Source organism: Barbatula barbatula, assembly GCF_947034865.1.
Source record: "Barbatula barbatula genome assembly, chromosome: 21".
NCBI lineage: Eukaryota > Metazoa > Chordata > Actinopteri > Cypriniformes > Nemacheilidae > Barbatula > Barbatula barbatula.
In genome coordinates, this window is record NC_136784.1 from 1,792,891 (window position 1) to 1,818,176 (window position 25,286).

Here is a 25,286-nt window from a genome sequence, read left to right on the forward strand (position 1 = left end):
TTTTAACTCTAAGTATTATAGAAGTTATATATTGAGTTAGAACATTATTATAATTTTTCTTTAATCAGAAATGTGTGTGGGTGTGCATGAACCGGTTTGTGCTGTTCTGCTTGTCATAGGCTGAATCCGAAATGGCATACTCAATAAATAGGTTTCAGTAAGTATTTACTTAACAAGGGCTAAATGGGTACCTGTTTTGCATGAATGGGTGTAGTATGAATGCGTTCCGGCCTTCGTACACCATACGTACGTGATCATGTGAGGTAATTCTTCTTCTGTTCCTTTTCAATGGCGGGTGGCAACTTATGTCAAGTGAAGTCAAGTCAGCTTTATTTATAAAGCGCTTTGTGCTTTTGAAATTTTCATTGTTACAAAGCAGCTGTACAAGAAAACATTGACTATAAGCAAAACATATAAGGTTATTCAAGGTGAGGCAAACAGTGCAAAACAGTATGCAAACGGTGGCGAGGAACCCAAAACTCCATTGGAGGAGAAAAAACCCTCAGAGGGAAATCAGGCCTAACCAGGGGATTCCAGTTCCACTCAGCACAAGCTTGATAGTGCTTGCACAACAAGGCAAAATAAAAAATTAGATTTACGATTATCATTAATAATTTTGTAGAGTCGACACGTCCTTTATCCAGGTCTATCATCACAACATTTGTCTGTTCTGGGCATGGACTGCGTCATGCGTAACCTTGGAACAATGAGACAAGACTGGCTGAGAGTAGAGTGATGTTCTGCACTCTTTGATGCAACAAATGCATCAGTTGTTATTGGAAGTGTTCCTGGTTCCGGTTGATCTAACTAGTGCAGCCTAAACCTTCGGAATATATATATTAGGATAGTGTAGTGTATGCAAGATTAAAAACATGCGTCTTTAGTCTAGATTTAAACTGACAGTGTGTCTGCCTCCTGGACAGTGCAGGGAAGACTGTTTCAGAGTTTAGGCGCTAGATAGGAAAAGGATCTGTACTTGATTTTGAAATTCTAGGTAAAACCAACTGACCAGACGCCTGAGAGCTGTAAAACAAGAGATGTTCACTCAAGAAGTGAGAAGTAAAACCATGCAAGGCTTTAAAGTCCTGAATGTTTATTAAATAAGGCCACACTGATCTAAGATGGATTACACCTTGAAAATGAACAATAAGTGCAGTATATCTGTTGGTCTTTATCACAGCATGTGCTATTGGTTATAAAATGACAAAGATGTCTTCAAATGTTTTTAATGTTAATTGATTTATTGAAAGAAAACACTTATGCATTCATATACATTTTAATGTCAAATCTGTCATGTATCGACTGCCCATTAAAACGGAATAACAGCTGCGAGTAAAAGTAAAAGACGTTATATTGTCATCCAAAAAAGACAGGCTTAACTTTTTATTTAAAATTATGAAAAGCAATTGTTTATTTTATCACAGGTGTGATGATCAACGGGATTTTACTATTTAGATATGATCCAAAATATGGATAGAGTTTCTCAGTGAAGGATTGACCAGTATAAGAGTAGATATGAGATCTGGACTCCACATCATAAAAGGAGATCAAACCCTCCTCATAATCCACAAACACACCCACCTTCTGTGGCTTTACACTCAGAGACAGACGGACAGAAGGATCAGAACCAGCTATATATACATTTTTTGGATTAATCATCCACAAACGCCAGATTCCATCATCTGGTGTCAATGGAATATCTCCCTTCCTGTTAACAGATTCTCTGATCACTCCTAAAATCAAGTCAGTATTTCCCTTCACCTGAACCTCATAATAAAATCTCCCTGATGAGAATCCCTCTTTACTCAGGACAGATGGAAATATATCAAATCTCTTTGGGTTGTCTGAAAGTTTATGATAAATGTCTCCAGCGCGCACTTGTTTCTTATCATCAGACAAGATGAGTCCAGGATGAGCTGTATCAGGATCCAGAGTCACGTCCACTGAGAGAGATCAGAGAATATGAATCACAACTGATGATGATGTTTGTGATATTTCATGAATAATGTGTCAGTATATAAATATAAAGTATTGTAATATAAGAGTGAAGAGAACGGAGGACTGTTCCTGCAAACTGCTGCATCCACTCTCTGCAAAGACAAATGACAATAAAACATCAGTTAATCTTGTGATTTATGTTTGTGTGTGCATCTTAATAATCAATCGTAAACAAACTTGGCTTGAATCATCTCTAAAGTCTCATATTTTACTTCTGGAATAAAGAATATTAGAGCAAAAGGAAACATCCAACATATAGTGAATCTGAGATCATTGACCATAAAGTTGTCTTTACAATAAAAACTAAATTGCACATTTGTGTAAAAATGAAGATTTCATTGCATTCAAGTTAAACTGTTTAAAGAGGATCTGATCTTTACTAACCAGCTTTGTCTTTCTCCAGGTCACTGTTTCTCTTCTGCAGCTCTGTGATTTCATTTTGCAAGGATACGACTCTAGCTAATGTTTCCAAGAAAAAGACAGAGATGATCTCATATGTATCTTCTGAAACAATTCAGCAAAAATCTTAACAATTAACAGACTGTCCTGAGATGAACCAAAATAACATCAAATTCTGATCTCTCAACATGAATCTTACTATATGTGAACAGTTGCCTTATTTGTTTGTATTAGAAACTGCATTTGTGACACTGGACCACAAAACCAGTTATAATAGTTATAAATGTATAGAATTCATATATCATCTGCTAGAACTCTAGACTGAAAATCTGAGGGAAATCTGAGCACAAGTCTTGTAGTGTGATCCACAGACAAATGACAATAAAACATCAGCTGATCTTGTGATTTGTGTTTGTTTGTGTATCTGTGCGTCTTAATAATCAATTGTAAACAAACTTCGCTTGCTTGGCAGTTCAACCCCCCTATAATAAAACTATGTGTGTTGTGTGTACAGGATAATCTTTATTTGTGAGGACCAAATGTTGGTCCTCATATGAACTTGAACTTGAAATGTTCCCACTTATACAGTGAATTATCATTACAACCCACTTGTGAGCACATTTTGTTGGTCCCCACTAATAAAAATGTTGTTTTTCTTTAAATCTAATGTCTAGCACATGTTTGTGTGATTATTAGGTTTAGTTGTTGTGGTTCAGAGATAGAATATCATAAGACTGATATAAAATCAATGGATGTCTATGTAATGTCCCCACTATTGTGTGTGTGTTTCAAATCTTCTACAAAAATCCTTCTTTATTTGCTCATTTGATTTCATTATTTAAATGTTTCCTTTATTATAATTTTGTTCTTTGTACTTGATGTGTCTGCCGTCTTGAATCATCTCTAAAGTCTCATATTTTACTTCTGGAATAAAGACTATTAGAGCAAAAGGAAACAACCAACATACAGTGAATCTGTCATCATACAAAACCTAAGATCATTTAACATAAAGTTGTCTTTACAATAAAAACTAAATTGCACATATGTTTAAAATGAAGTTTTCATTGCATTCAAATTAAACTGTTTACAGAGGATCTGATCTTTACTAACCAGCATTGTCTGTTTCCATGTCACCGTTTCTCTTCTGCAGCTCTGTGACTTCTTTTTGCAACAATTCAAGTCTAGCTAATGTTTCCAAGAAAAAGACAGAGATGATCTCATATGTATCTTCTGAAACAATTCAGCAAAAATCTTAACAATTAACAGAATATCCTGAGATGAACTAAAATAACATCAAACATCTGATCTCTCAACATGGATCTTACTGTAACCAGTTGCCTTTTTTGTTTGTATTCGAAACTTCATTTGTCGTAATAGTTAATTTATCAAATTTAATTTAACTATCATCTGAAAGCTGAATAAATAGACTTTCTATTGATGTATGGTGTTTGGATACAATACAATATTTGGCTGAGATATCACTTTTTAAAACTCTGGAATCTAAGGGTGCAAAAATAAAATCTTAAATATTGAGAAAATGGCCTTTAAAGTTATCCGTCTGAGGTGCTGAAGCAGGCTATTGCTAAGAAGAAACAGACTTGTTTTAATGCTTTGTGGAGAATAGATGAACCTGAAAGCTGAACTTCTAAGCTTAACATAGATACCAAACTCGAGTGGGTAATTCTCCAAGAGCGGACAGCAGTGAGTGAAGATTGTACGGGTGTTTCTGGCTTATTTTGTTCACACTAAAGAATGTGAAGCTACGTCATGAAGTGTTGAATGTTGGGAGGATCGCTGCTAGTGCAGTCAATGCAGTATTTTTGCGTCGGTCTTGCTGCGTTAAAAACTGCAATTACGCAGAATCGTTCAGGGAAAACCCCCGGTACTTTCACTTTCTATTTCTCCGTATATCAAACAAAATAAGAAATTATATCAAAACAATAATAGCAGTGGATTATAATCTTCCCAAGATGCCAAATCAAAACTGAGCAAAAGTCTTGTAGTGTGATTCAGCTTTAAGACTGGTTGTTTGGTTCAGATGTAGAGTTACAATATTGGTGCAGTATTTAAATAAATGAAGAGTTTGGATCCAAAATGATATAATGCAAAAGCTCTAAAAATGTTTTTAAAAAATCATATTTTCGTATTATGTCATCATGTTTCTATTGTGTTTTATTGTCTACACCAGATGCGACAGGTGCGACATGAAAACCTGCTGCTTCTTAATGGGTTTGTCACATCGTGCCGCGCCGCATCCAGTGTGGAAAATGTTTTATTATAATGGGTTCTGATGTGTTTCTATAATGTTTTTGTTGTGTTGTGTTGTGTTGTGTTGTGTCTGGTGTCGACACAGTGTTAGTTAGCTGTACTTTTTTCGTTATTATTACTTAAATCAAAACAAACCAACTGCACTTTGATTTATATTCATTGGAATACACAATAAAAAAGAGTTTTCTAGTTTAGGACCCAAACTCTTCATTTGTTCTGTAGCTCAGGGTTTCCTGAACTGGTGTAAAACATTAAACTTTGTGTATTATCTTCACCTACCAGATGCAATAATTAACAACACTAACAGGAAAATTCCTACAATCCTTGAGCACAAATCCACAGATGAAAACTTTTTCTGACGTCTCAAGAGCTCCTGATGTTGTTCCTAAAAGAAAACACACCGGTGATGTCACATGTTTCTTGTGTAGCATTTCAGCAGAAATCTTAATAATTAACAGACTATCCTGAGATGAATATGATATTAAGTCAAAAACCAGACATCTCTGGTGGATCTCTCCAAATGCTGCTGGGGTTTTAAAAAGCCTCAAACCCGACTGTTGGGATCAAATAACCAAGCAAATGGTTTTGACCCAACAGTGGGTTAAAAGAACTCAACATTTTGGGTGAAAACAACCTATCAGGGGTTAATTATGACTCGAAGGTCAAGTTCATCCATTTTTGTCAGTAGAAACCAATTTGTTTGTCGCCTTGCATCGCGCCACATACAGAAGGGCCGGAATTCTTTGTTTATAATGGATTCTGTTGTCTTTTGTTGCTATCGTGTTACTTTCTGTCCACAGTTTTGTTTGCATTTAAACTGATAAAATGTCACTTTGAAAAAAGTATCTACCAAAAATATCAAATAAATATAATTTGTTTGTAAAAATATAAATGTCAATGTATATATTAATATAACTCAATGAAGTCTCCTCAGATATGAAAGAGCCTGTATGATGAGAGAGAGATTCGCTGACCTGTAAGAGGAGGAGATTATTTTCAGTGTTTGAGATCTTCTGCTGCTGCTCAGCGTCTCTTTTCTTCAGCTCCGTGTTTATCTTCTTCAGCTCAGTGATCTCCTGATCTCGATCTCTGATGGTATTTTCATAGTGTCTCTCTGCTGTCTTCTGTTTCATCAACACCATCACCAGCACATCGTGTCTCATCTTCAGCTCAGTGATCATCTGATCTCGATCTCTGATGGTATTTTCATACTGTCTCTCTGCTGTCTTCTGTTTCATCAACACCATCACCAGCTCATCGTCTCTCATCTTCAGCTCCTTGTTTATCTTCTTCAGCTGAGTGATCTCCTGATCTCGAACTTTAATGAAGTTCTCTGCTGTCCTCTTCTTCTGTTTCACCATCTTCAGCTCATCGTCTCTCTTCTTCAGCTCAGCTTCTGCCTTCTTCAGCTCAGTGATCTCCTGATCTTGAACTTTAATGAAGTTCTCTGCTGTCCTCTGCTTCTGTTTCACCATCTTCAGCTCATCGTCTCTCTTCTTCAGCTCAGCGTCTGCCTTCTTCAGCTCAATGATTTCCTGATCTTGAACTTTAATGAAGTTCTCTGCTGTCCTCTGCTTCTGTTTCACCATCTCCAGCTCAGCGTCTCTCTTCTTCAGCTCAGCGTCTCTCTTCTTCAGCTCAGCGTCTCTCATCTTCAGCTCAGCGTCTGTCTTCTTCAGCTCAATGATCTCCTGATCTCGATCTTTAATGATGTTCTCTGCTGCCCTCTGCCTCTGTTTCTCCATCTCCAGCTCAGCGTATGAGAGTTTGTGTTTCTGTAATCCTGAAACTCTCAAATGAGGCTCCAGGTGAGTTTCACAGTAAGAGCTCTGACACACCAGACACGACTTCACAGCCTTCAGCTTTCCTTCAGTACAGATGTCACACACAACTTCAGCTTCAGCTTGTTCTTCATGAGTTTTCTTCTTATGTTCATCCACAAGTTCTCGGAGTGTTGTGTTAATCCTGAGATCAGGTCTCTGGTTGAAAGTTTCTTTACAGTATGGACATCTGCAGTCTTGATCGCTGTTCCAGCATGTACTGAGACAGATCTTACAGAAGTTGTGTCCACATGGAGTGCTGACTGGATCACTGAACACTTCCAGACAGATTGAACACTCAAGCCTCTCACTCATTTGATAACTGAAAGATGACATCACTGCAAAAATAAATTATGAAATTATATCAAAAAGTTATACATTTGACATGTTCCTTTTGGTTTTAAAAACAGTAATATACTTTTATGCTCGACATTAAAATAAATTGTGTCTCTCACTGGGGTGAGCTTTTATATTAAAAGTTACTGAAACAAAATAAAACGATTAACTGCAGTACATGCGATTATCTGAAGTAAATGTGATGAACATAAACTTCATAAACTTCCCGTTTCTTTGTTGCGTGTTACAAAAACTATTAAATTTACAATCACATAACAAATTTAAATCTTTTTTTGTCCAACATTCTCATATAAGATACTTAACCCGAGGACTAATATTAGAAATCTGTTGAGGACAATCTGTGTTATATTTCTGTCACTTGCCTGAATGAAAAGATTAACTGTGTTCACTCTTACAATAATTCAATTCTGTCGTGATCCTTGACCTGTCTTGGTTCTGTGTCCTGTGTTGTTTTGTGTCGAACTCGTGGGGAGCCGGTTTGACAGCTCCGCACGTGATCGGTGTCTACGACACTTGCCCCGATTCTCTAATCCCTTCACCAGGTTTCCATCACATCATTACCCACATGGTGTCCCAGTACCATAACACAATTCAATTTGTTTATATAGCGCTTTTCACAATGTGCAATTGTGCATTGTTCCAAAGCAGCTTTACAGAAGCAAATTAGAAAAACAAAAAAACACACAAAGGTAAAACACAGCACAGTGCATGGTGTTTATAGACCAAGCAAGATCCTTCTAATAAATAATATCTAATAAATAAATACATAAATGCAGTCTCCAGGTGAGCAAACCAAAACTGCCCTGCTGTGGGCGATGAACCCAAACTCCAATGATGAATAAATGGAGAGAAAAAAACTCGGGAGAAACCAGGCTCAGCCGGGAGGGTCAGATCTCCTCTGACATGTCATAGCTGCACTCAGTGACCCTGTCCAAAATCAACCGAGCAAATGTCCATGAAGAACAGGGAGAGCCGACCACCTGCTACCCAGGAAGCCCCACGCGCCGGAACTGTGCAGGTCCAACCCGGTCCCATTCCATAGAACAGAGGAACAACCAGGGAAAATAGTAATGGCATAATGTAACTTATTCCTGTGTTGTCTGACATCGACCACAAAACAAAACCAAACCAGACCCACACAGCACCAACAAATGAAACCCCCAAACCACAACCAACAAGCCACCCCCCCCCCCCCCACAAACACCCACCTACCACCCTCCAATCAAAGTCACTAAGTGCAGCTATAACTTCAAACTGCTGTCCTGTGATGTAAGTTTAGCATTAATGTGCTCTTGGTTGGGGATGAAATACCTGAAGAAATATTCAGTTTAAACACTTCAGTAGTTTAGTTCACCAGTATCAATGTAAATCAAGAGTTTCACATTTTTTTGTTGCTACAGGAATTTTCAAATCCCTATAAACCAGAAGTTTGAGTCTATTTCAGGCAGTTACACTCCCCTTTGTCACCAAACCTATTTTTATCATTTGCAGACAAAGCCACTACAGTGATTTTGGCCAATTAAGTACATTTAATACATTTCAGAGTAACTGGAGATACATACCGATGTACATGCACACATGAATCTCACATGATCAAGACAAATATGAGAAGGGATTTAAATGATCATTTGCCCCAAGTATTGCCTTTCTAGTGTGAACAGAAGAATAAAACAGCATTTTGCTTATTGATTAAATACCCCCTCACACTTAAATCTGCTTAACCACTAACATTATAAATCTATATGGACCGTGCGTGTTAGCTTGACCTTCTCTTGTTGCTACATAGATGTTACAGGTATTGTCACACACCTGCAAACCAGGAAGTTCAGTCTATTCGTGTCACTCATAACTTTTTGTGTCAACAAAGCCACAGTGATTCTGGCTCCTAAAGTACATTTTAAATATATTTTAAAGTAACTGGAAATAAATATATTCAGGGCTGTGCACAGATATTTTGAGGGACAGTGGCCAAAACTAGAAAAGGCAGCATTCGGTCAAAGATATTTCAGACTTTATTATATATGTTTTGATAGAATATCACAATTATGCATCGTATTAGACACTTAATTTAATATTATACAGCATGAATTAATATTATGTTATACTAAACTCTTTTAGGTAATTAACGTTCATTTATGTTCAGTCCTACCATATGATCTGAATAAAATATTATTAATATTATATGATAAACGATTATAGATTATAATGGAAAATGCAGGCTACTGTACAAACTATCAGCTAAATTTGAAATGTTAATTTACCTGCTGGCTTGCTGGAGCTTTCAATCCTGGTTTGCAGTGATGAACTGCCTGTGCTAGAATCCCTTCGATTTAGTCTCCTTTGTGGTTTTTTTTTTCGTGAAGGCATTATTTTTCCAAAAAGTGTGCCTTCAGCAATTTTGGTATTATTTTATTTTATATCAGATCGGGTAGGCCTACAACAAATTGAGTCGATAAGAATTCAAATTCTCTTTTGAGAACGTGGATATTTTGTATTCATATTAGAAGACCAGGAGAAAACATTACCGACAAAAAACGATGTAATTATTAAGTCAACCCCTGTCTGTAATACTGATGTCCTTTACAGTCTGACGAATTTCTGAAACTGCTGTTTAGGTAACAGATCGTCGAGAGTAGCCGCGTGTGGGAGGAGCTGAAAACGGGGACGTGAAACCATAGACACATACATATCTACATATACACACATATATATATATATATATATATATATATACAGGGGAGTGCAAGCTTTTCAAAAGTGAGCGGATGTGATTTGTTTATTTGAATAAAAACAAATGATACAATGACAGAGGGGTACAAGATACTAGAAAAGTATAAAACACACTCGGAACACACAAAAAATAAGTCAAAACTTTGTGGTGAAAATACATAACAGAAGACTTGATAAAGAATCACAAATATATTTTTTCCCTTACTCAGGACATATTGAGGAAATAAAAATCAGTTTAGTTTGCTTCTGTTGCAATACAAAAGTGAGGCCATTTTGGCATTAAATTACTGCCGTCTGTTAACACAACTGCGAAGTATAACACACCGTTGCCATGAAAAACAGAGCGTTGCTATGGTGGGGCATTCGAGGGCCGTGCCCCCCCCCCCCCCTAGCAGTCATTGATGACCCTCCACTACAGGCCATGGTGTGGCCCAAAAAAATATCCCTTTTAGTTATTATTTTAATATTAAATGTTCAAACTGTATCTTAAATTAAATTAAATAAAAAGAATGGGGAAAATGCATAATTTTGGTTGTTCATGGCGCGCAAAATCCATTTCAAGATGAAGAACAGACGCACAATAATACACGAGATAAAAATGAGATGAGTGCAGCTTGCACTCGAGAAAGACTCGACACGCAAATGCACAAGCGAATGGAAGGACACACAGTACTTAGACGGTTCAGTAGCAACACTCGTTGCCTGCAACTCTTCTGAGGGTATAACTCGTTTGTTCGATTCACTTATTGAAGCCAGCCCTGCATGGCTTTCACTGGCCTACTAAACAGGTGAATTGTTGATGAATGTTTGTGGGTTCTAACTGCATTTGTGTTTTATACTTGGCTATCTGTAAAGATAAGGGCTTATGTCATTTCTGCTAGGTGCGTGTATAAACTGCTGGGAGGTGTGTAACCCGGGTTAAAAACAAGAATTAGCATAAAGTAATAGCAGAATATACATTTATTCTTGTCCTTTAATTATTTTGTTTAGAAAATGAGTCTTTAGTATTCAAAGTCCTTGAAACCCTGAGAAAAAACGGTGTTTAAAGAATTAATTTTATTTGTTGAAGCACACTTTGTATTTAATTTGTTCCATTTCCTGTATTTTATTTTATCTTTATTTATTTCTCAAGTTCTACAAAATGTGCATTCTACGCAAATCAAAAACTAAATTATACCTTGTGTGAGTGGCTCATTATTGTTGTGACATCCTTATTCTCTGCAGGCGATTTAACTGGTCCATACGCAGACATTGGTGTGATGATGTCCAACTCGTTTTATGAAGAAAAAAGCCTTAAGTTTTCAGAAACATCTATACGAAAAAACTTTGTCTGATGGGGAAATTCTTTAAAAAACCGATTCAGTGTTTTAGTTTTTGTCGTCGTAATTTGTTAATTATTTAAGTATAAAAAATATATAGCTATTTATTGTATGCCTATTTATGTTTTTTATTTAGCCTATATTATATTTGTATTATTATTTTCTGTCCTGTTCTGTTCTGTTGTTCGTATTCTGAACGTTTAACCTAACAATTGTCATCTGTTGTGTATTATATGTATTAAAAAAATATATATAATGACATTCTATATATAGATAGATCATTGGAGCTAACATTCAAGGGTAGAATGTCATTCTAGATCATTGGAGCTAACTGACTCTTGCCGTGTCCGGTCGGCAAACCCGCAAATTTCAGAGCTGTCTTCTGTTCCTCTTTTAGATAAAAAAAACCAGGTCTAAATCGTTCAATGTCATTCTATATGGATCTTTCAGATTTAGGTCTGGATTTCCATGCTACTATGATGTTGCCAATGCGTCAAAAAATATTTATCAAACGACAGTGCCCCCCCGCCGATGATCCAATGCCCCTCCATCTGCTCTGACGCGACTCTGGTTGTGACATAGTCTCTAGTTGCTTCGTGTCTCGATTACAGCTACTTTAAAATTAATGGTTGTCATAAGGAAATGTGAAATCCATTATTGCCTGTTATTCGGGCCTGTAATATATTTATTTGTTATAAAATATGTTTTTATAAAAACTAGATTTATTTTAATGTTTTTCACTGTGGAAATGGCTTTTAAAAAGATCAAATATGTTATTTTATTTATCCGTAGCAGTAAAACATGATTTATGTGATACAGGGCCGTGCCTTATAAGTTTGAATTAGAAGTATATAGCAAAGACGAATTGTTTTAATTCTCCTAGTGATTTTAAAGTGAATGAGCTGTGTTCTGATCATGTGCATTTAATCTACTTTAAATTATTCAACATGTGTACAGAATTATTCAACCTAAACGATTGCTTGACAAGCCTGAGTTTTAACAGTGACGCGTCCCGCATCAAATCAATTTGTCCCGTATTTTACATTGGTCCATAATGGCTTTTTTTTTGAACAATGTGATTTGACAGCGGATGAAATCATAACAATATAACAGTATCTGTAAGAATAATCTGGCAATAGGTTGAATACTGTAAATGCAGCCAATATTTTGGTCAAAATCTATCATAACAAAACACACCAGGATGATGTTGATGAGTCTTCAGGCACAAAGCTTACAAGATCCATTCTAGGCTTGTCTCTGTTCTGGCGTTGAACTGGTAGACAGGGTCCCCACAGCCCCCTTCAATTCAGTTCATCGGTGCCAGCGGTGAATTAAGAAGCACTTTCCGAGGTGAGGCTTAATTTGGCGGGGTACATGAGCTCTGAGCGCCCGGTGACCGCCTGGGGCTCATATCTCCGAAGTCGTCCAAACTGTGTTTTAAAAAGACGCTTAAACAGATCTTTATTAAGGGACTGCAGATTTGAACGTAAAAAAATACATTATCGCCTAAAAATGTATTATAATTACATTTAGTGACAAATTAACAGTAATATATTCAACTTTTGTCATATATTCATATTCAACTACGCAGTGCATGTTTCACTTGGGAAATATTTCTCCTCAGCAGCAACGTTAATATGTTTTTGTAAATATAACTAAGCCAAACTAAATGTACACAGACTTAGGTACTTTACACAGACGGTATTCATTTTCGGGTGGGTGCACATTCTCTTGAAGTGGGGTGCACCAGTGCTACTCATAGATATTTATTTATATATTTACATTTACAGAGAAAATAAAACAACTACAACACAACGATGTGTGGAGTCAACAATACGCTCAATTCGCCGCTGACCTGGAAAACATCACAGTTGACCGCGTGGCATTGTGGGATATGTAGTCTTGCAGTGCCATATAATACTATGATAATGGTAATATTAAGTCAAGTCAAGTCAGCTTTATTTTTACAGTGCTTTTTACAATTTTCATTGTTACAAAGCAGCTGTAGAAGAAAACATTGACTATAAGCAAAACATATAAAGTTATGTAAGTCAAACAAAAGACAAATGTTGCTCAGTTGGGAACAAAATAGGTCAAAATATTGGACATGTGGGCAATTCAATGCAAATGTCAACCTTTAGCTCGAAAAAAGCATTTACCAAAGTTTTTAAAGCATGTTTTTCAAGGTCAAGTCAGTGAATTTGTTGCAGTTTCAGATCGGTCACATTGTCTTGAATGTTTATTAAAAAAGAACACACTGATGTTTGAAATTGAACAATAAGTGCAGTAGGCCTATATTTCAAGACATCTGTTGGCCTTTATCACAGCATGTGCTATTGGTTATAAAATGATAAAGATGTCGTCAAATGTTTTAAATGTTAATTGATTTATTGAAAGAAAACACGTATGCATTCATATTCATTTTAATGTAAAATCTTGATGATTGACAACTTATTAAAGAACCGTCATGTATTGACTGCCCATTCCACCTAAAAAAACTGAATAACAGCTGTTGATAAAAGACATTTTATTGTCCTCCAAAAAAGACATACTTAACTTTTTATTTTAAATCATGAAAAGCAATTGTTTATTATAAGACAGGTGTGATGATCAACGAGTTTTTAGAAAAAGACTAAAATATAGATAGAGTTTCTCAATGAAGGATTGACCAGTAAAAGAGTAGATTTGAGATCTGGACTCCACATGATAAAAGGAGACCAAACCCTCCTCATAATCCACAAACACACCCACCTTCTGTGGCGTTACACTCAGAGACAGACGGACAGAAGGATCAGAACCAGCTATATATACATTTTCATTAATCATCCACAAACCCCAGAATCCATCATCTGATGTCAATGGAATAACTCCCTTCCTGTTAACAGATTCTCTGACCACTCCTAAGATCAAGTCAGTATTTCCCTTCACCTGAACCTCATAATAAAATCTCCCTGATGAGAATCCCTCTTTACTCAGGACAGATGGAAATCTATCAAATCTCTTTGGGTTGTCTGGGAGTTTATGATAAATGTCTCCAGAGCTCACTTGTTTCTCATCATCAGACAAGATGAGTCTAGGATGAGCTGTATCAGGATCCAGAGTCACGTTCACTGAGAGAGATCAGAGAATATGAATCACAACTGATGATGTTTGTGATATTTCATGAATAATGTGTCAGTGTATAATTGTAAAGTATTGTAATATAAGAGTGAAGAGAGCAGAGGACTGTACCTGCAAACTGCTGCATCCACTCTCTGTAAAGACAAATGACAATAAAACATCAGCTGATCTTGTGATTTGTTTTTTGTTTGTGTGTCTGTGTGTCTTAATAATCAATTGTAAAAAAACTTGGCTTGCATGGCAGTTCAACCCCCCTATAATAAAACTACATGTGATGTGTGTGCAGTAAATCTTTATTTGTGAGGATGATCAAATGTTCATTTTTTTTAACATTCATGAACTTGAACTTGAAATGTTCGCATTAATACAGTGAATTATCATTACAACCCACTTGTGAGGACATTTTGTTGGTCCCCACTAATAAAAATCTTGTTTTTCTTTAAATCTAATGTCTAGCACATGTTTGTGTGATTATTAGGTTTAGTTGTTGTGGTTCAGAGATAGAATTTCATAAGACTGATATAAAATCAATGGATGTCTATGTAATGCCCCCACTATTGTGTGTGTGTTTCAAATCTTCTACAAAAATCCTTCTTTATTTGCTCATTTGATTTCATTTTTCATTATAAAATTGTTTCCTTGTACTTGTACTTAAGTCTGCTGTCTTAAATCATCTCTATAGTCTCATATTTTACTTCTGGAATAAAGACTATTAGAGCAAAAGGAAACATCCAACATACAGTGTATCTGTCATCTTTACAATAAAAACTAAATTGCACATACGTTTAAAATGACGTTTTCATTGCATTCAAATTAAACTGTTTACAGAGGATCTGATCTTTACTAACCAGCTTTATCTGTCTCCAGGTCACGGTTTCTCTACTGCAACAATTCAAGTCTAGCTGGTGTTTCCAAGAAAAAGACAGAGATGATCTCATATGTATCTTGTGAAGCATTTCAGCAAAAATCTTAAAAATTAACAGACTGTCCTGAGACGAACCAAAATAACATCAAATTCTGATCTCTCAACATTGATCTTACTATGTGAACAGTTGCCTTATTTGTTTGTATTCGAAACTTCATTTGTGACACTGGACCACAAAACCAGTCATAATAGTTCATTTATATCATCTGAAAGCTGAATAAATAGACTTTCTATTGATGTATGGTGTTTGGATGCAATACAATATTTGGCTGAGATATCACTTTTTAAATCTCTGAAATCTAAGGGTGCAAAAAAAATCTTAAATATTGAGAAAGTCGCCTTTAAAGTTATCCATCTGAGGTGCTGTAGCAGGCTATTGCTAAGAAGAAACAGACTTGTATCAACGCTCTCTATCGGCTTTAAATTAACGCTGAAATGACATTGTGGAGAATAGATAACCCAAAAGCTGCTGTTTCTGGCTATTTTTCACACTAAACAATGTGAAGCTACCTGTTTGAATTTGCGCCATCTTGGGAGGATCGCTTCTAGTGCAGTCAATGCAGTATTTTTTTCTTATTTGATTTGGAAATATAACTGTGGTACGTCGGTCTTGCTTTGTTAAAAAACTGCAATTGCATTACACAGAACCGTTCAGGGAAAGCCCTGGTTCTTTCACTTTCTATTTCTCCGTATACCAACAAAATACGAAATGATATCAAAACAATAAAATAATCTTCCCAAAATGCCAAATCAAAACTGAGCAAAAGTCTTGTAGTGTGATTCAGCTTTAAGACTGGTTGTTTGGTCCAGATGTAGATTTACAATATTGGTGCAGTATTTAAATAAATGAAAAGTTTGGATCCTAAATGATATAACACAAAAGCTCTGAAAATGTTTTAAAAAATCATATTTTTGTATTATGTCATCATGTTTCTATTGTGTTTTATTGTCTACACTGGATGCGACAGGTGCGACATGACAACCTGCTGCTTCTTAATGGGTTTGTCACCCATCCAGTGTGGAATTTTTTTATTATAATGGTTCTGTGTTTCTAATGACTTTTGTTGTGTTGCACCAGTGGCGTCCGGTGTCGACACAGTGTTAGTTAGCTGTATTTTTTTGTTTTTATGACTTAAATCAAAACAAACCAACTGCACTTTGATTTATATTCATTGTAATACACAATAAAAAACATGAGTTTTCTAATTTAGGAGCCAAACTCTTCATTTGTTCTGTAGCTCAGGTGTTTCCTGAACTGGTGTTAAACATTAAACTTGATGTATTATCTTCACCTACCAGATGCAATAATATACAACACTAACAGGACAATTCCTATAATGCTTGAGCAAAAATCCTCAGATGAAAACATTTGCTGACGTCTCAAGAGCTCCTGATGTTGTTCCTTAAAGAAAACACACCGGTGATGTCACATGTTTCTTGTGTAGCATTTCAGCAGAAATCTTAATAATTAACAGACTGTCTTGAGATGAACTAAAATATCATATAAAGTCAAAAACCAGACTTCTCTGGTGGATCTCTCCACTCTAAAAAATGCTGCTGGGTCATTTGAAAAAGGGTCAAACCCGACTATTAGGATAAAATAACCCAGCAAATGGTTTTGACCCAACAGTGGGTTAAAAGAACTCAACATTTTGGGTGAAAACAACCTATCAGGGGTTAATTATGACCCAAAGGTCAAGTTCATACATTTTTGTCACTAGACGTTTGTCGCCTTGCATCGCGCCACATACAGAAGGGCCAGAATATTTTGTTTATAATGGATTCTGTTGTCTTTTGTTGCTATCATGTTTCTATCTGTCCACAGTTTTGTTTGTATTTCAACTGATAAAAAGTCACTTTGAAAAAAAGTATCTACCTAAAATATTAAATAAATATAATTTGTTTGTACAAATATAAATGTCAATGTATATATTAATTTAACTCAATGAAGTATCCTTAGATATGAAAGAGCCTGTATGATGAGAGAGAGATTCGCTGACCTGTAAGAGGAGGAGATTATTTTCAGTGTTTGAGATCTTCTGCTGCTGCTCAGCGTCTCTCTTCTTCAGCTCAGTGATCTCCTGATCTCGATCACTGATGGTATTTTCATACTGTCTCTCTGCTGTCTTCTGTTTCATCAACACCATCCCCAGCACATCGTGTCTCATCTTCAGCTCAGTGATCACCTGATCTCGATGTCCGATCACCTGATCTAGAACTGTAATGAAGTTCTCTGCTGACCTCTGCTTCTGTTTCACCATCTCCAGCTCAGCATCTCTCATCTCCAGCTCAGCGTCTCTCTTCTTCAGCTCAGTGATCTCCTGATCTCGATCTCTGATGGTATTTTCATACTGTCTCTCTGCTGTCTTCTGTTTCATCAACACCATCACCAGCTCATCATCTCTCATCTTCAGCTCTGCATTTATCTTCTTCAGCTGAGTGATCTCCTGATCTCGAACTTTAATGAAATTCTCTGCTGTCCTCTTCTTCTGTTTCACCATCACCAGCTCAGCGTCTCTCTTCTTCAGCTCAGCGTCTGTCTTCTTCAGCTCAATGATCTCCTGATCTCGATCACTGATCGTATTTTCATACTGTCTCTCTGCTGTCTTCCGTTTCATCAACACCATCACCAGCTCATCGTCTCTCTTCTTCAGCTCTGTGTTTATCTTCTTCAGCTGAGTGATCTCCTGATCTCGAACTTTAATGAAGTTCTCTGCTGCCCTCTGCTTCTGTTTCACCATCTCCAGCTCAGCGTTTATCTTCTTCAGCTCAGCGATCTCCTGATCTCGAAGTTTAAGGACATTCTCTACTATTTTCTGCTTCTGTTTCACCATCTCCATCTCATTGTTTCTCAATTGCATCTCAGTGATTTCCTTTTTCAGATCTCTAATGAGACATTCATGTTGTGTCTCTGCTGCTCTGTGCATCTCTGCGATCGACTGCAGCTTGATGTTTCTCTTCTTCATTTCAGAGATCTCCTGCTCCAGATATTTAATGACACGTTCATTGTGTGTCTCTGCTCCTCTTTGCCTCTCCTCCATCATCTCCTGCAGCTCAGACTGACACCATTACAAAGAAAAATAAAACATGATCTATTAAACATGAGGGAGTGTTTTTCAGTCAATACTAGTATAAGACTAATATAAAAAAAACATTGTTTTGGTAAAGAGATAATAGAGATCTATTGAGGAATAACACATATGTCTGAGTGAACTCTTCCTACAGTATACTCACCTCTCTTATAGGAACAGTGTTGTGATTCTTGTGATCTGTCACAGTGCAGATGAGACACACACGTGTCTGATCATCTCTACAGAAGAGCTCCAGAGGTCTCTCGTGTTTCTGACATATATAATCCTGCAGATTCTTCACAGGATCAAAGAGTTTGTGTTTCTGTAATCCTGACACTCTCAAATGAGGCTCCAGGTGAGTTTCACAGTAAGAGCTCTGACACACCAGACACGACTTCACAGCCTTCAGCTTTCCTTCAGTACAGATGTCACACACAACTTCAGCTTCAGCTTGTTCTTCTTGAGTTTTCTTCTTATGTTCATCCACAAGTTCTCTGAGTGTTGTGTTAATCCTGAGATCAGGTCTCTGGTTGAAAGTTTCTTTACAGTTTGGACATCTGCAGTCTTGACTGCTGTTCCAGTATCTACTGAGACAGATCTTACAGAAGTTGTGTCCACATGGAGTGCTGACTGGCTCACTGAACACTTCCAGACAGATTGAACACTCAAGCCTCTCACTCATTTGATAACTGAAAGATGACATCACTGCAAAAATAAATTATGAAATTATATCAAAAACTTATACATTTGACATGTTCCTTTTGGTTTTAAAAACAGTAATATACTTTTATGCTTGACATTAGCTCATAGATATATAAATTGTGTCTCTCACTGGGGTGAGCTTTTATATTCAAAGTAACTGAAACAAAATAAAACGATTAACTGCAGTACATGCGATTATCTGAAGTAAATGTGATGAACATAAACTTCATAAACTTCCCGTTTCTTTGTTGCGTGTTACAAAATTACACAAACTATTAAATTTACAATCACAAAACAAATTTAAATCTTTTTTTTTTCCAACATTAACCCAAGATACTTAACCCGAGGACTTATATTAGAAATCTGTTGAGGACAATCTGTGTTAAATTTCTGTTACTTGCCTGTATGAAAAGATCAACTGTGTTCACTCTTACAATAATTCAATTCTGTCGTGATCCTAGACCTGTCTTGGTTCTGTGTCCTGTGTTGTTTTGTGTCCGGTGTCTACGTCACTTGCCCCGCCCTCCCTGTCTCCGTCAGGCTTTCCCCTCACCAGGCTTCCATCACATCATTACCCACACTCCTGTAGTTTATTGCCTATAGTTGCCGCCTCGGCTCACTCATTAGTTTCACCTGTAGCTCGTTCCAGCTGGTAAAGTTCTATCTATTTAAACCCCTCTTGTCCTCACGTTCTTTGTCAGATCGTTGTATGTATTTATTCTCGTTCCTGGCTACTCTCGTCATGTCCCCGTTAGTCTCAAGTATCCCAGTATTTAGTTATCCTTTCTACTCTTAGTCTTAGTTACCTTGTTCCTGTATTCCAGTTTTTGTTCACTCAGTCTTTGTTACTTTAGTTCTCTTTGCTTTTGTTGTTTTGCCCATAAGTCATCGTTGGCGTCTCGGACCTCTGTGAACCGCTCACTGCTGGCTCTTCTCCATCTGATGGTTCTCGCCTCTCGTCTGGCACTGGCTGGCGGGTCGAGGCTCTCCCCGCCGTGCTCGCCGCGAGTATTTCTCCTCCTGAATTGGGTCATCTGTCGTTTCTCCCGAGAGTGCCCTCGGGTCGATTCCTCTCCCCGCGGTCTCTCACGGTATCGAGTTCCCCTCGGGCTCGGATCTCCGGAGGAATCGTTTTCTGCTCTCCCGTAAGTCCTGGTGGATCGAGCCCTCTCTCTGCCAGGCCTACATGGTTGTTTCAAGGCTGGTGTGCTAAGTGGAGTTATTGGTCTCACGCAATAAAGATCTCTTGTCTTCCCCGCATTTGCGTCTCCGAACCTTCTTGTGTCCCAGTACCATGACAGAACGATCTGACCATCCTGGAGACCCAGTGGGGATGGACCCTCTTCGCAACGCGATTCAGCAGCAGGGAGCCGCCCTCAGACAGCAGGCCACCAGGTTGAACGTCATGGCTCAGGAGTTGGGAATACTCGCAGATCAGGTTACTGGTTTCGGGGTTACACCGAGAGCTCGCTGTGAGTCAGGCTCCTCCCAGTTCCTCACGCAGACATCCTGCTGACGCTGAGCCCCATGTCAACAGTCCTCCAGTCTTCAGAGGAGAATCCAGCGCATGCCGTCCGTTCCTCTCCCAGTGTGTGCTAGTATTTTCCCTCCAGCCATGCCGTTATGCCACTGAGGAGTGTGTTGCCGTTCATTTGTGGACTTTCGGGCTGAGATGACGAGGCTGTTCGACAGATCAGCCCAGGGTGATCAGGCGGCCGCTCAGCTCTCACGTCTGTCCCAGGGTCGGAATACTATCACAGACTACTCCATCAAGTTCCAGACTCTGGGGGCCGCCTGTGACTGGAACAAGGGAGCCCTACCCGCTCGGTTCCTGAATGGGGTAAATCGGACCATCGCAGATGAAATTGCTGCTCTGGATGTTCCTCACGATTTGGACGCCCATGCCAACCTCTGCCTCCGCGTCGAAGCCCGGATCAACAGTCACCGCCGAAGACAGCCCTCACCTCCCTATTGGCGGGTCCAAGACATCAGCATGAGTTCCAGGACGACTGGAGCTAGCTCCGCGGAGGAGCCTATGCAGCTGGGGTGCTCTCCCCTGTCGCCGCTGCAGAAGCAGCAATGCCTTTACGATGGGCTATGTTTCTATTGTGGCAAGCCGGGACACCAAGTCACGCAATGCCCGTTAAAAGACCGTCTTATCTGGTCTGGGCACTGCCCCGTCTCCTGTCTGTGTGTCTTCTCTGTTACAGGTTGATTGCCCTGACTTGTCTTGGGTTCCGGAGGAGTATCACAATCTGTGTACGGTGTTCAGCAAGTCGCGAGCCACCTCTCCCCCTCCACATTGGAGCGATCACCTGGGATCTTGAACGACGGGTGGAGCAGGCCGGGTGAGGGGGGCAAGCACCGGGAGAGTGTCCGGCTGAAAGGTTGTTTGTCCCAGCTGCGTTGCGTCCCGAAGTTCTGCGGTGGGGCCATTCTTCCAGGTCGGACATCCAGGTAATCGGGGAACCTTGGCCTCCGTCCGTCAGCGGTTTTGGTGGTCCTTCATGGCCTCAGATGTTAGACATTTTGTGTTGGCTTGCCCGGTCTGCGCCCAATGTAAGCCTTCCCACCGCCCAACTGCTGGTCTGTTGCGGCTACTTCCCATACCCTCCCGCCCGTGGTCACACATTGCCTTGAACTTTTTCACTGGTCTTCCCCCCTCTGGCGGCAACACCGTCATCCTTACGGTGGTGGACCGTTTCTCCATTCCTTTGGCCAAGCTTCCCTCCGCCCGGGACACTTCTCAACTGATGGTGGACCATGTTTTTTGTCTGCATGGGTTACCCACCGATGTCGTGTCCAATAGGGGTCCTCAGTTCACCTCCCGGTTTTGGAAAGAGTTCTGTAGGCAGATCGGGGCCTTAGCGAGTCTGTCCTCCGGTTTCCAACCTCAGACAAATGGGCAGTGCGAGCGAGCCAAACAGGATCTCGAACGTAGACTCCGCTGTCTAACATCTCAGACTCCCGGTTCCTGGAGCTCTCCTGGATTGAATATGCCCACAATTCCCTTCCACTATCCTCCTCAGGTATGTCCCCCTTTGAATGTTCTGTGGGTTACCAACTGCCTGTGTTCTCTTCTCAGGAGCTCGATGCTGCAGTTCCTTCTGCTGTGGCCTTCGTTTCGTGCTGTTGTCGCACATGGACGTGGACTAGAGGGGTTCTGGCCCGAACTTCTCAGAGGAACAAGGCAGCGACCGATCGTCACCGGTCCTCTCCTCCGACCTATGTGTGTGGTCAGCGGGTATGGCTTTCCACTTTGGACCTGGCTCCCAGGTTCATTGGCCCATTCCGCATCACTAAGGTGGTTAATCCGGTGGCCGTCCGGCTCAAGCTTTCCCGCTCATCTAAGTCGAGTTCACCCGTTCAGCCGAGTTCATGTTTCCAGGGTCAAGCCCATTGTCACTTCCCCTCTCAACCCTGCCAGAAAGCGCCCCTCCCCTCCTCCCCCACGCCTCGTGGATGGTTCACCGACTTACACCGTCAGAAAGTTAATGGACGTACGTCGGCGGGGCCGGGGTATCAGTACTAGTTGGACTGGAAGGGTTATGGTGCAGAGGAGAGGTGTTGGGTGCCGTCTCGCGACATCTTGGACCGGTCGCTGATCATGGACTTCCACCGGAAGCGAGGTGAGCCCCCTCCGTAGACGCCCAGTGGCGCCAATGGGGGGGGTACTGTCATGATCCTAGCCCTGTCTTGGTTCTGTGTCTTGTGTTGTTTTGTGTCAAACTCGTCAGGAGCCGGTTTTGACCGCTCCGCAGGTGTTCGGTGTCTACGACACTTGCCCCGATTCTCTAATCCCCTCACCAGGTTTCCATCACATCATTACCCACATGGTGTCACCCTCCAATCAAACTCACTAAGTGCAGCTATAACTTCAAACTGCTGTCATGTGATGTAAGTTTAGCATTAATGTGCTCTTGGTTGGGGATGAAATACCTGAAGAAATTTTCAGTTTAAACACTTCAGTAGTTTAATGCACCAGTATCAATGTAAATCAAGAGTTTCACATTTTCTCGTTGCTACAGGAATTAAACAAGTATTTTCACATACCTATAAACCAGAAGTTTTAGTCTATTTCAGGCATTTACCCTCCCCTTTGTCACCAAACTTGTTTTTATGTTAGCTTGACCTTCTCTTGTTGCTACATAGATGTTACAGGTATTGTCACACACCTGCAAACCAGGAAGTTCAGTCTATTCGTGTCACTCATAACTTTTTGTGCCAACAAAGCCACAGTGATTCTGGCTCCTAAAGTACATTTTAAATATATTTTAAAGTAACTGGAGATAAATATATTCAGGGCTGTGCACAGACATTTTGAGGGGCAGTGGCCTAAACTAAAAAAGTCAGCATACGGTCAAAGATATTTCAGACTTTATTATATATGTTTTGATAGAATATCACAATTACGCATCGTATTAGACACTTAATTTAATATTATACAGCATAAATCTATATTATGTTATACTAAGCTAATGTACCTAACTCTTTTAGGTAATTAATGTTAATTTATGTTCAGTCCTACCATATGGTCTGAATAAATATTATTAATATTATGTGATAAACGATTATAGATTATAATGGAAAATGCAGGCTACTGTACAAACTATCAGCTAAATTTGAAATGTTAATTTACCTGCTGGCTGGCTGGAGTTTTCAATCCAGGTTGGCAGTGATGAACTGCCTGTGCTAGAATCCCTTCGATTTAGTTTCCTTTCCAGTTTTTTTTTTCGTGAAGGCATTATTTTTCAGCAAATTTTGTTATTATTTTATTTTATATCAGATCGGGTACAACAAATTGAGTCGATAAGAATTCAAATTCTCTTTTGAGAATGTGGATATTTTGTATTCATCTTTAGTACCATATTAGAAGACCAGGAGCAAACATTACCGACAAAAAACGATGTTCTTCTGACGAATTTCTGAAACTGCTGTTCAGGTAACAGATCGGCGAGAGTAGCCGCGTCTGGGAGGAGCTGAAAACGGGGACATTACATCACATTTACATTTAGGCATTTGGCAGAGGAGCCAGGAATTCTTCATGGGGGGGCCAGGCAGGGGCCAGTAGTTACTTTGGGGTGGCACAAAAAACATAATTTTGCAAACATACATGGCACTTATCCAACCTTAAAATACTTTTTAAAGTATTGTATGTGCCCAAATCACAATGATGTATAATGTGCAATAGCTAGTCTACAATGGCATTTTTTTTATTAAAGTTTACCAAAATCCTGAGCGTCATAATCTTACTCACCCTCAATTTATTTAATAAAATAAAACTTAGGAAATTCACTTTGAAAACAGAATAAATATCTCCCAATGATAATAAAATGTTTAAAAAGGACCAGAAATGATTTACTCAAGTGAATTTTATTTCAAGTGCAAACTATGAAAATTCAGCAAATTTACAAGCTGTTTCCAAATTATATGTCACTAGTTACACTAGTACAAAACCTACAATAGTTTGTTTCTACGGTTATTGTGCTTTAAAGCAAATAAGTTTACAAATTCATCAAAGTTCAGAGACTTGGCTCTCCTGGACTCCACACATAAGAAACCTAGATTGCTCAGTCTCTCATCATTCATGGTGGAACGCAGGTGTTCTGATCATGTGCATTTAATCTATTGTGCATTTATGAGAGAAAATAAAACATTACCATGGCTCGAAACAGACAAGACAAAAAATAAAGAATAATAATTAGACAAATCAAGAACAAAAACAGGAGAGGGAGTTACACAAATAACAAAAAAAAAATACAAATTAAATAGGTTGAAAAGCAGTGCAAACTGAAAGTCCTTTGTGCTTTCATATTGGAATAAAACATAATTGTTTTTAAATACAGTTTTATCTCTTGTAGAAAAACTATAAAAACAGGTTTGCTATTAGAAAATTAACTTTTATGTATATAAAATTGACATTGTCCTCAGTGGCTCACGGCGGCTGTCAGATGTGCGACAGCAGCCTCGGGAGAGCCACATTCACGACATGCTGGAGCTCACCGAAATCAGAGCACCGTCTCACATCTCTTCATACCTCCATCATCTCCTGAGGCAGATAGTGTCATGTTTTTTATCACCTACATTTTTTGATTGATTACTTTAGATTTCATATGCTGCCTATTAAGAAATAATGTTAAAAATGTACATGAATCATGTTATGGTATGATTTGTTTATTAAGGTTAAGTTGTACAGTCAGACACATAAGCATTACTTTAATAAGAGATAAGAGAGATACATTTATATATTTTGTTCACGGAAGTTATGGATCTGTTAATTTAATAAGTTAATAAAATATGGTTCACATGTCACAAGTTCCTCCAAAAGCTTATTTTTTGTGGTCTCAGTCACATTTTGTTGGCCTATGTTTATTATTGTCATAGCTGTGTATTCAATATGACCACTTAAGTTTTGATAGTGAGAGACTGAGTGCCGGGAAATGAGGGAGTTCAAGATTCATGTATTGTCTGTTTTTGGTTCACCTAGTTTCCTCTTAAGTTTCTCAACTATATGAAATGTAGTCTACAAAATGAGGAATTAGGTATAATCGTGAAGGTCCGCTGGTTTTGGGAGAGA

The 25,286-nt window shown here is 38.8% G+C and overlaps 4 protein-coding genes across 5 annotated transcripts; all 4 read right to left on the reverse strand.

Annotated features, from left to right (window-relative positions):
* Window positions 1-1,227: 1,227 nt before the first annotated feature.
* On the reverse strand, window positions 1,228-12,686 carry LOC306910529 (uncharacterized protein). 2 transcript variants are annotated; one of them, XM_079485116.1, is made up of 6 exons: window positions 9,104-9,448; window positions 5,640-6,823; window positions 4,945-5,050; window positions 3,508-3,582; window positions 2,383-2,457; window positions 1,228-2,090 (listed from the first exon to the last, which is right to left on the reverse strand). In XM_079485116.1, exons 1-6 carry the CDS (start codon window positions 9,207-9,209, stop codon window positions 2,011-2,013), a joined length of 1,626 nt encoding a protein of 541 aa, XP_079341242.1. In that variant the 5' UTR covers window positions 9,210-9,448; the 3' UTR covers window positions 1,228-2,010. The 2 variants fall into 2 exon arrangements, 1 of the variants encoding a protein (XP_079341242.1); XR_013788164.1 differs by lacking the exons at window positions 1,228-2,090; window positions 2,383-2,457; window positions 3,508-3,582; window positions 4,945-5,050; window positions 9,104-9,448 and adding an exon at window positions 12,586-12,686 and having other exon boundaries at window positions 6,700-6,823.
* Window positions 1,411-1,947, reverse strand: LOC306910446 (E3 ubiquitin-protein ligase TRIM39-like; the record flags this gene model as incomplete). Its single annotated transcript, XM_079485023.1, has 1 exon — window positions 1,411-1,947. A coding segment is annotated over one exon (537 nt), but the record flags the coding sequence as incomplete, so codon positions are not given.
* Window positions 12,687-12,831: 145 nt separating the features above from the next.
* On the reverse strand, window positions 12,832-23,625 carry LOC306910527 (uncharacterized protein). The gene is made up of 7 exons (XM_079485114.1): window positions 23,349-23,625; window positions 18,171-18,712; window positions 16,937-17,995; window positions 16,233-16,338; window positions 14,860-14,913; window positions 14,123-14,145; window positions 12,832-14,001 (listed from the first exon to the last, which is right to left on the reverse strand). Exons 1-5 carry the CDS (start codon window positions 23,452-23,454, stop codon window positions 14,891-14,893), a joined length of 1,836 nt encoding a protein of 611 aa, XP_079341240.1. The 5' UTR covers window positions 23,455-23,625; the 3' UTR covers window positions 12,832-14,001; window positions 14,123-14,145; window positions 14,860-14,890.
* LOC306910447 (E3 ubiquitin-protein ligase TRIM21-like) lies at window positions 13,502-14,138 on the reverse strand (the record flags this gene model as incomplete). Its single annotated transcript, XM_079485024.1, has 2 exons — window positions 13,502-14,001; window positions 14,123-14,138. The coding sequence occupies 2 exons, from the start codon at window positions 14,136-14,138 to the stop codon at window positions 13,502-13,504; spliced, it is 516 nt and encodes a 171-aa protein (XP_079341150.1).
* Window positions 23,626-25,286: the final 1,661 nt, after the last annotated feature.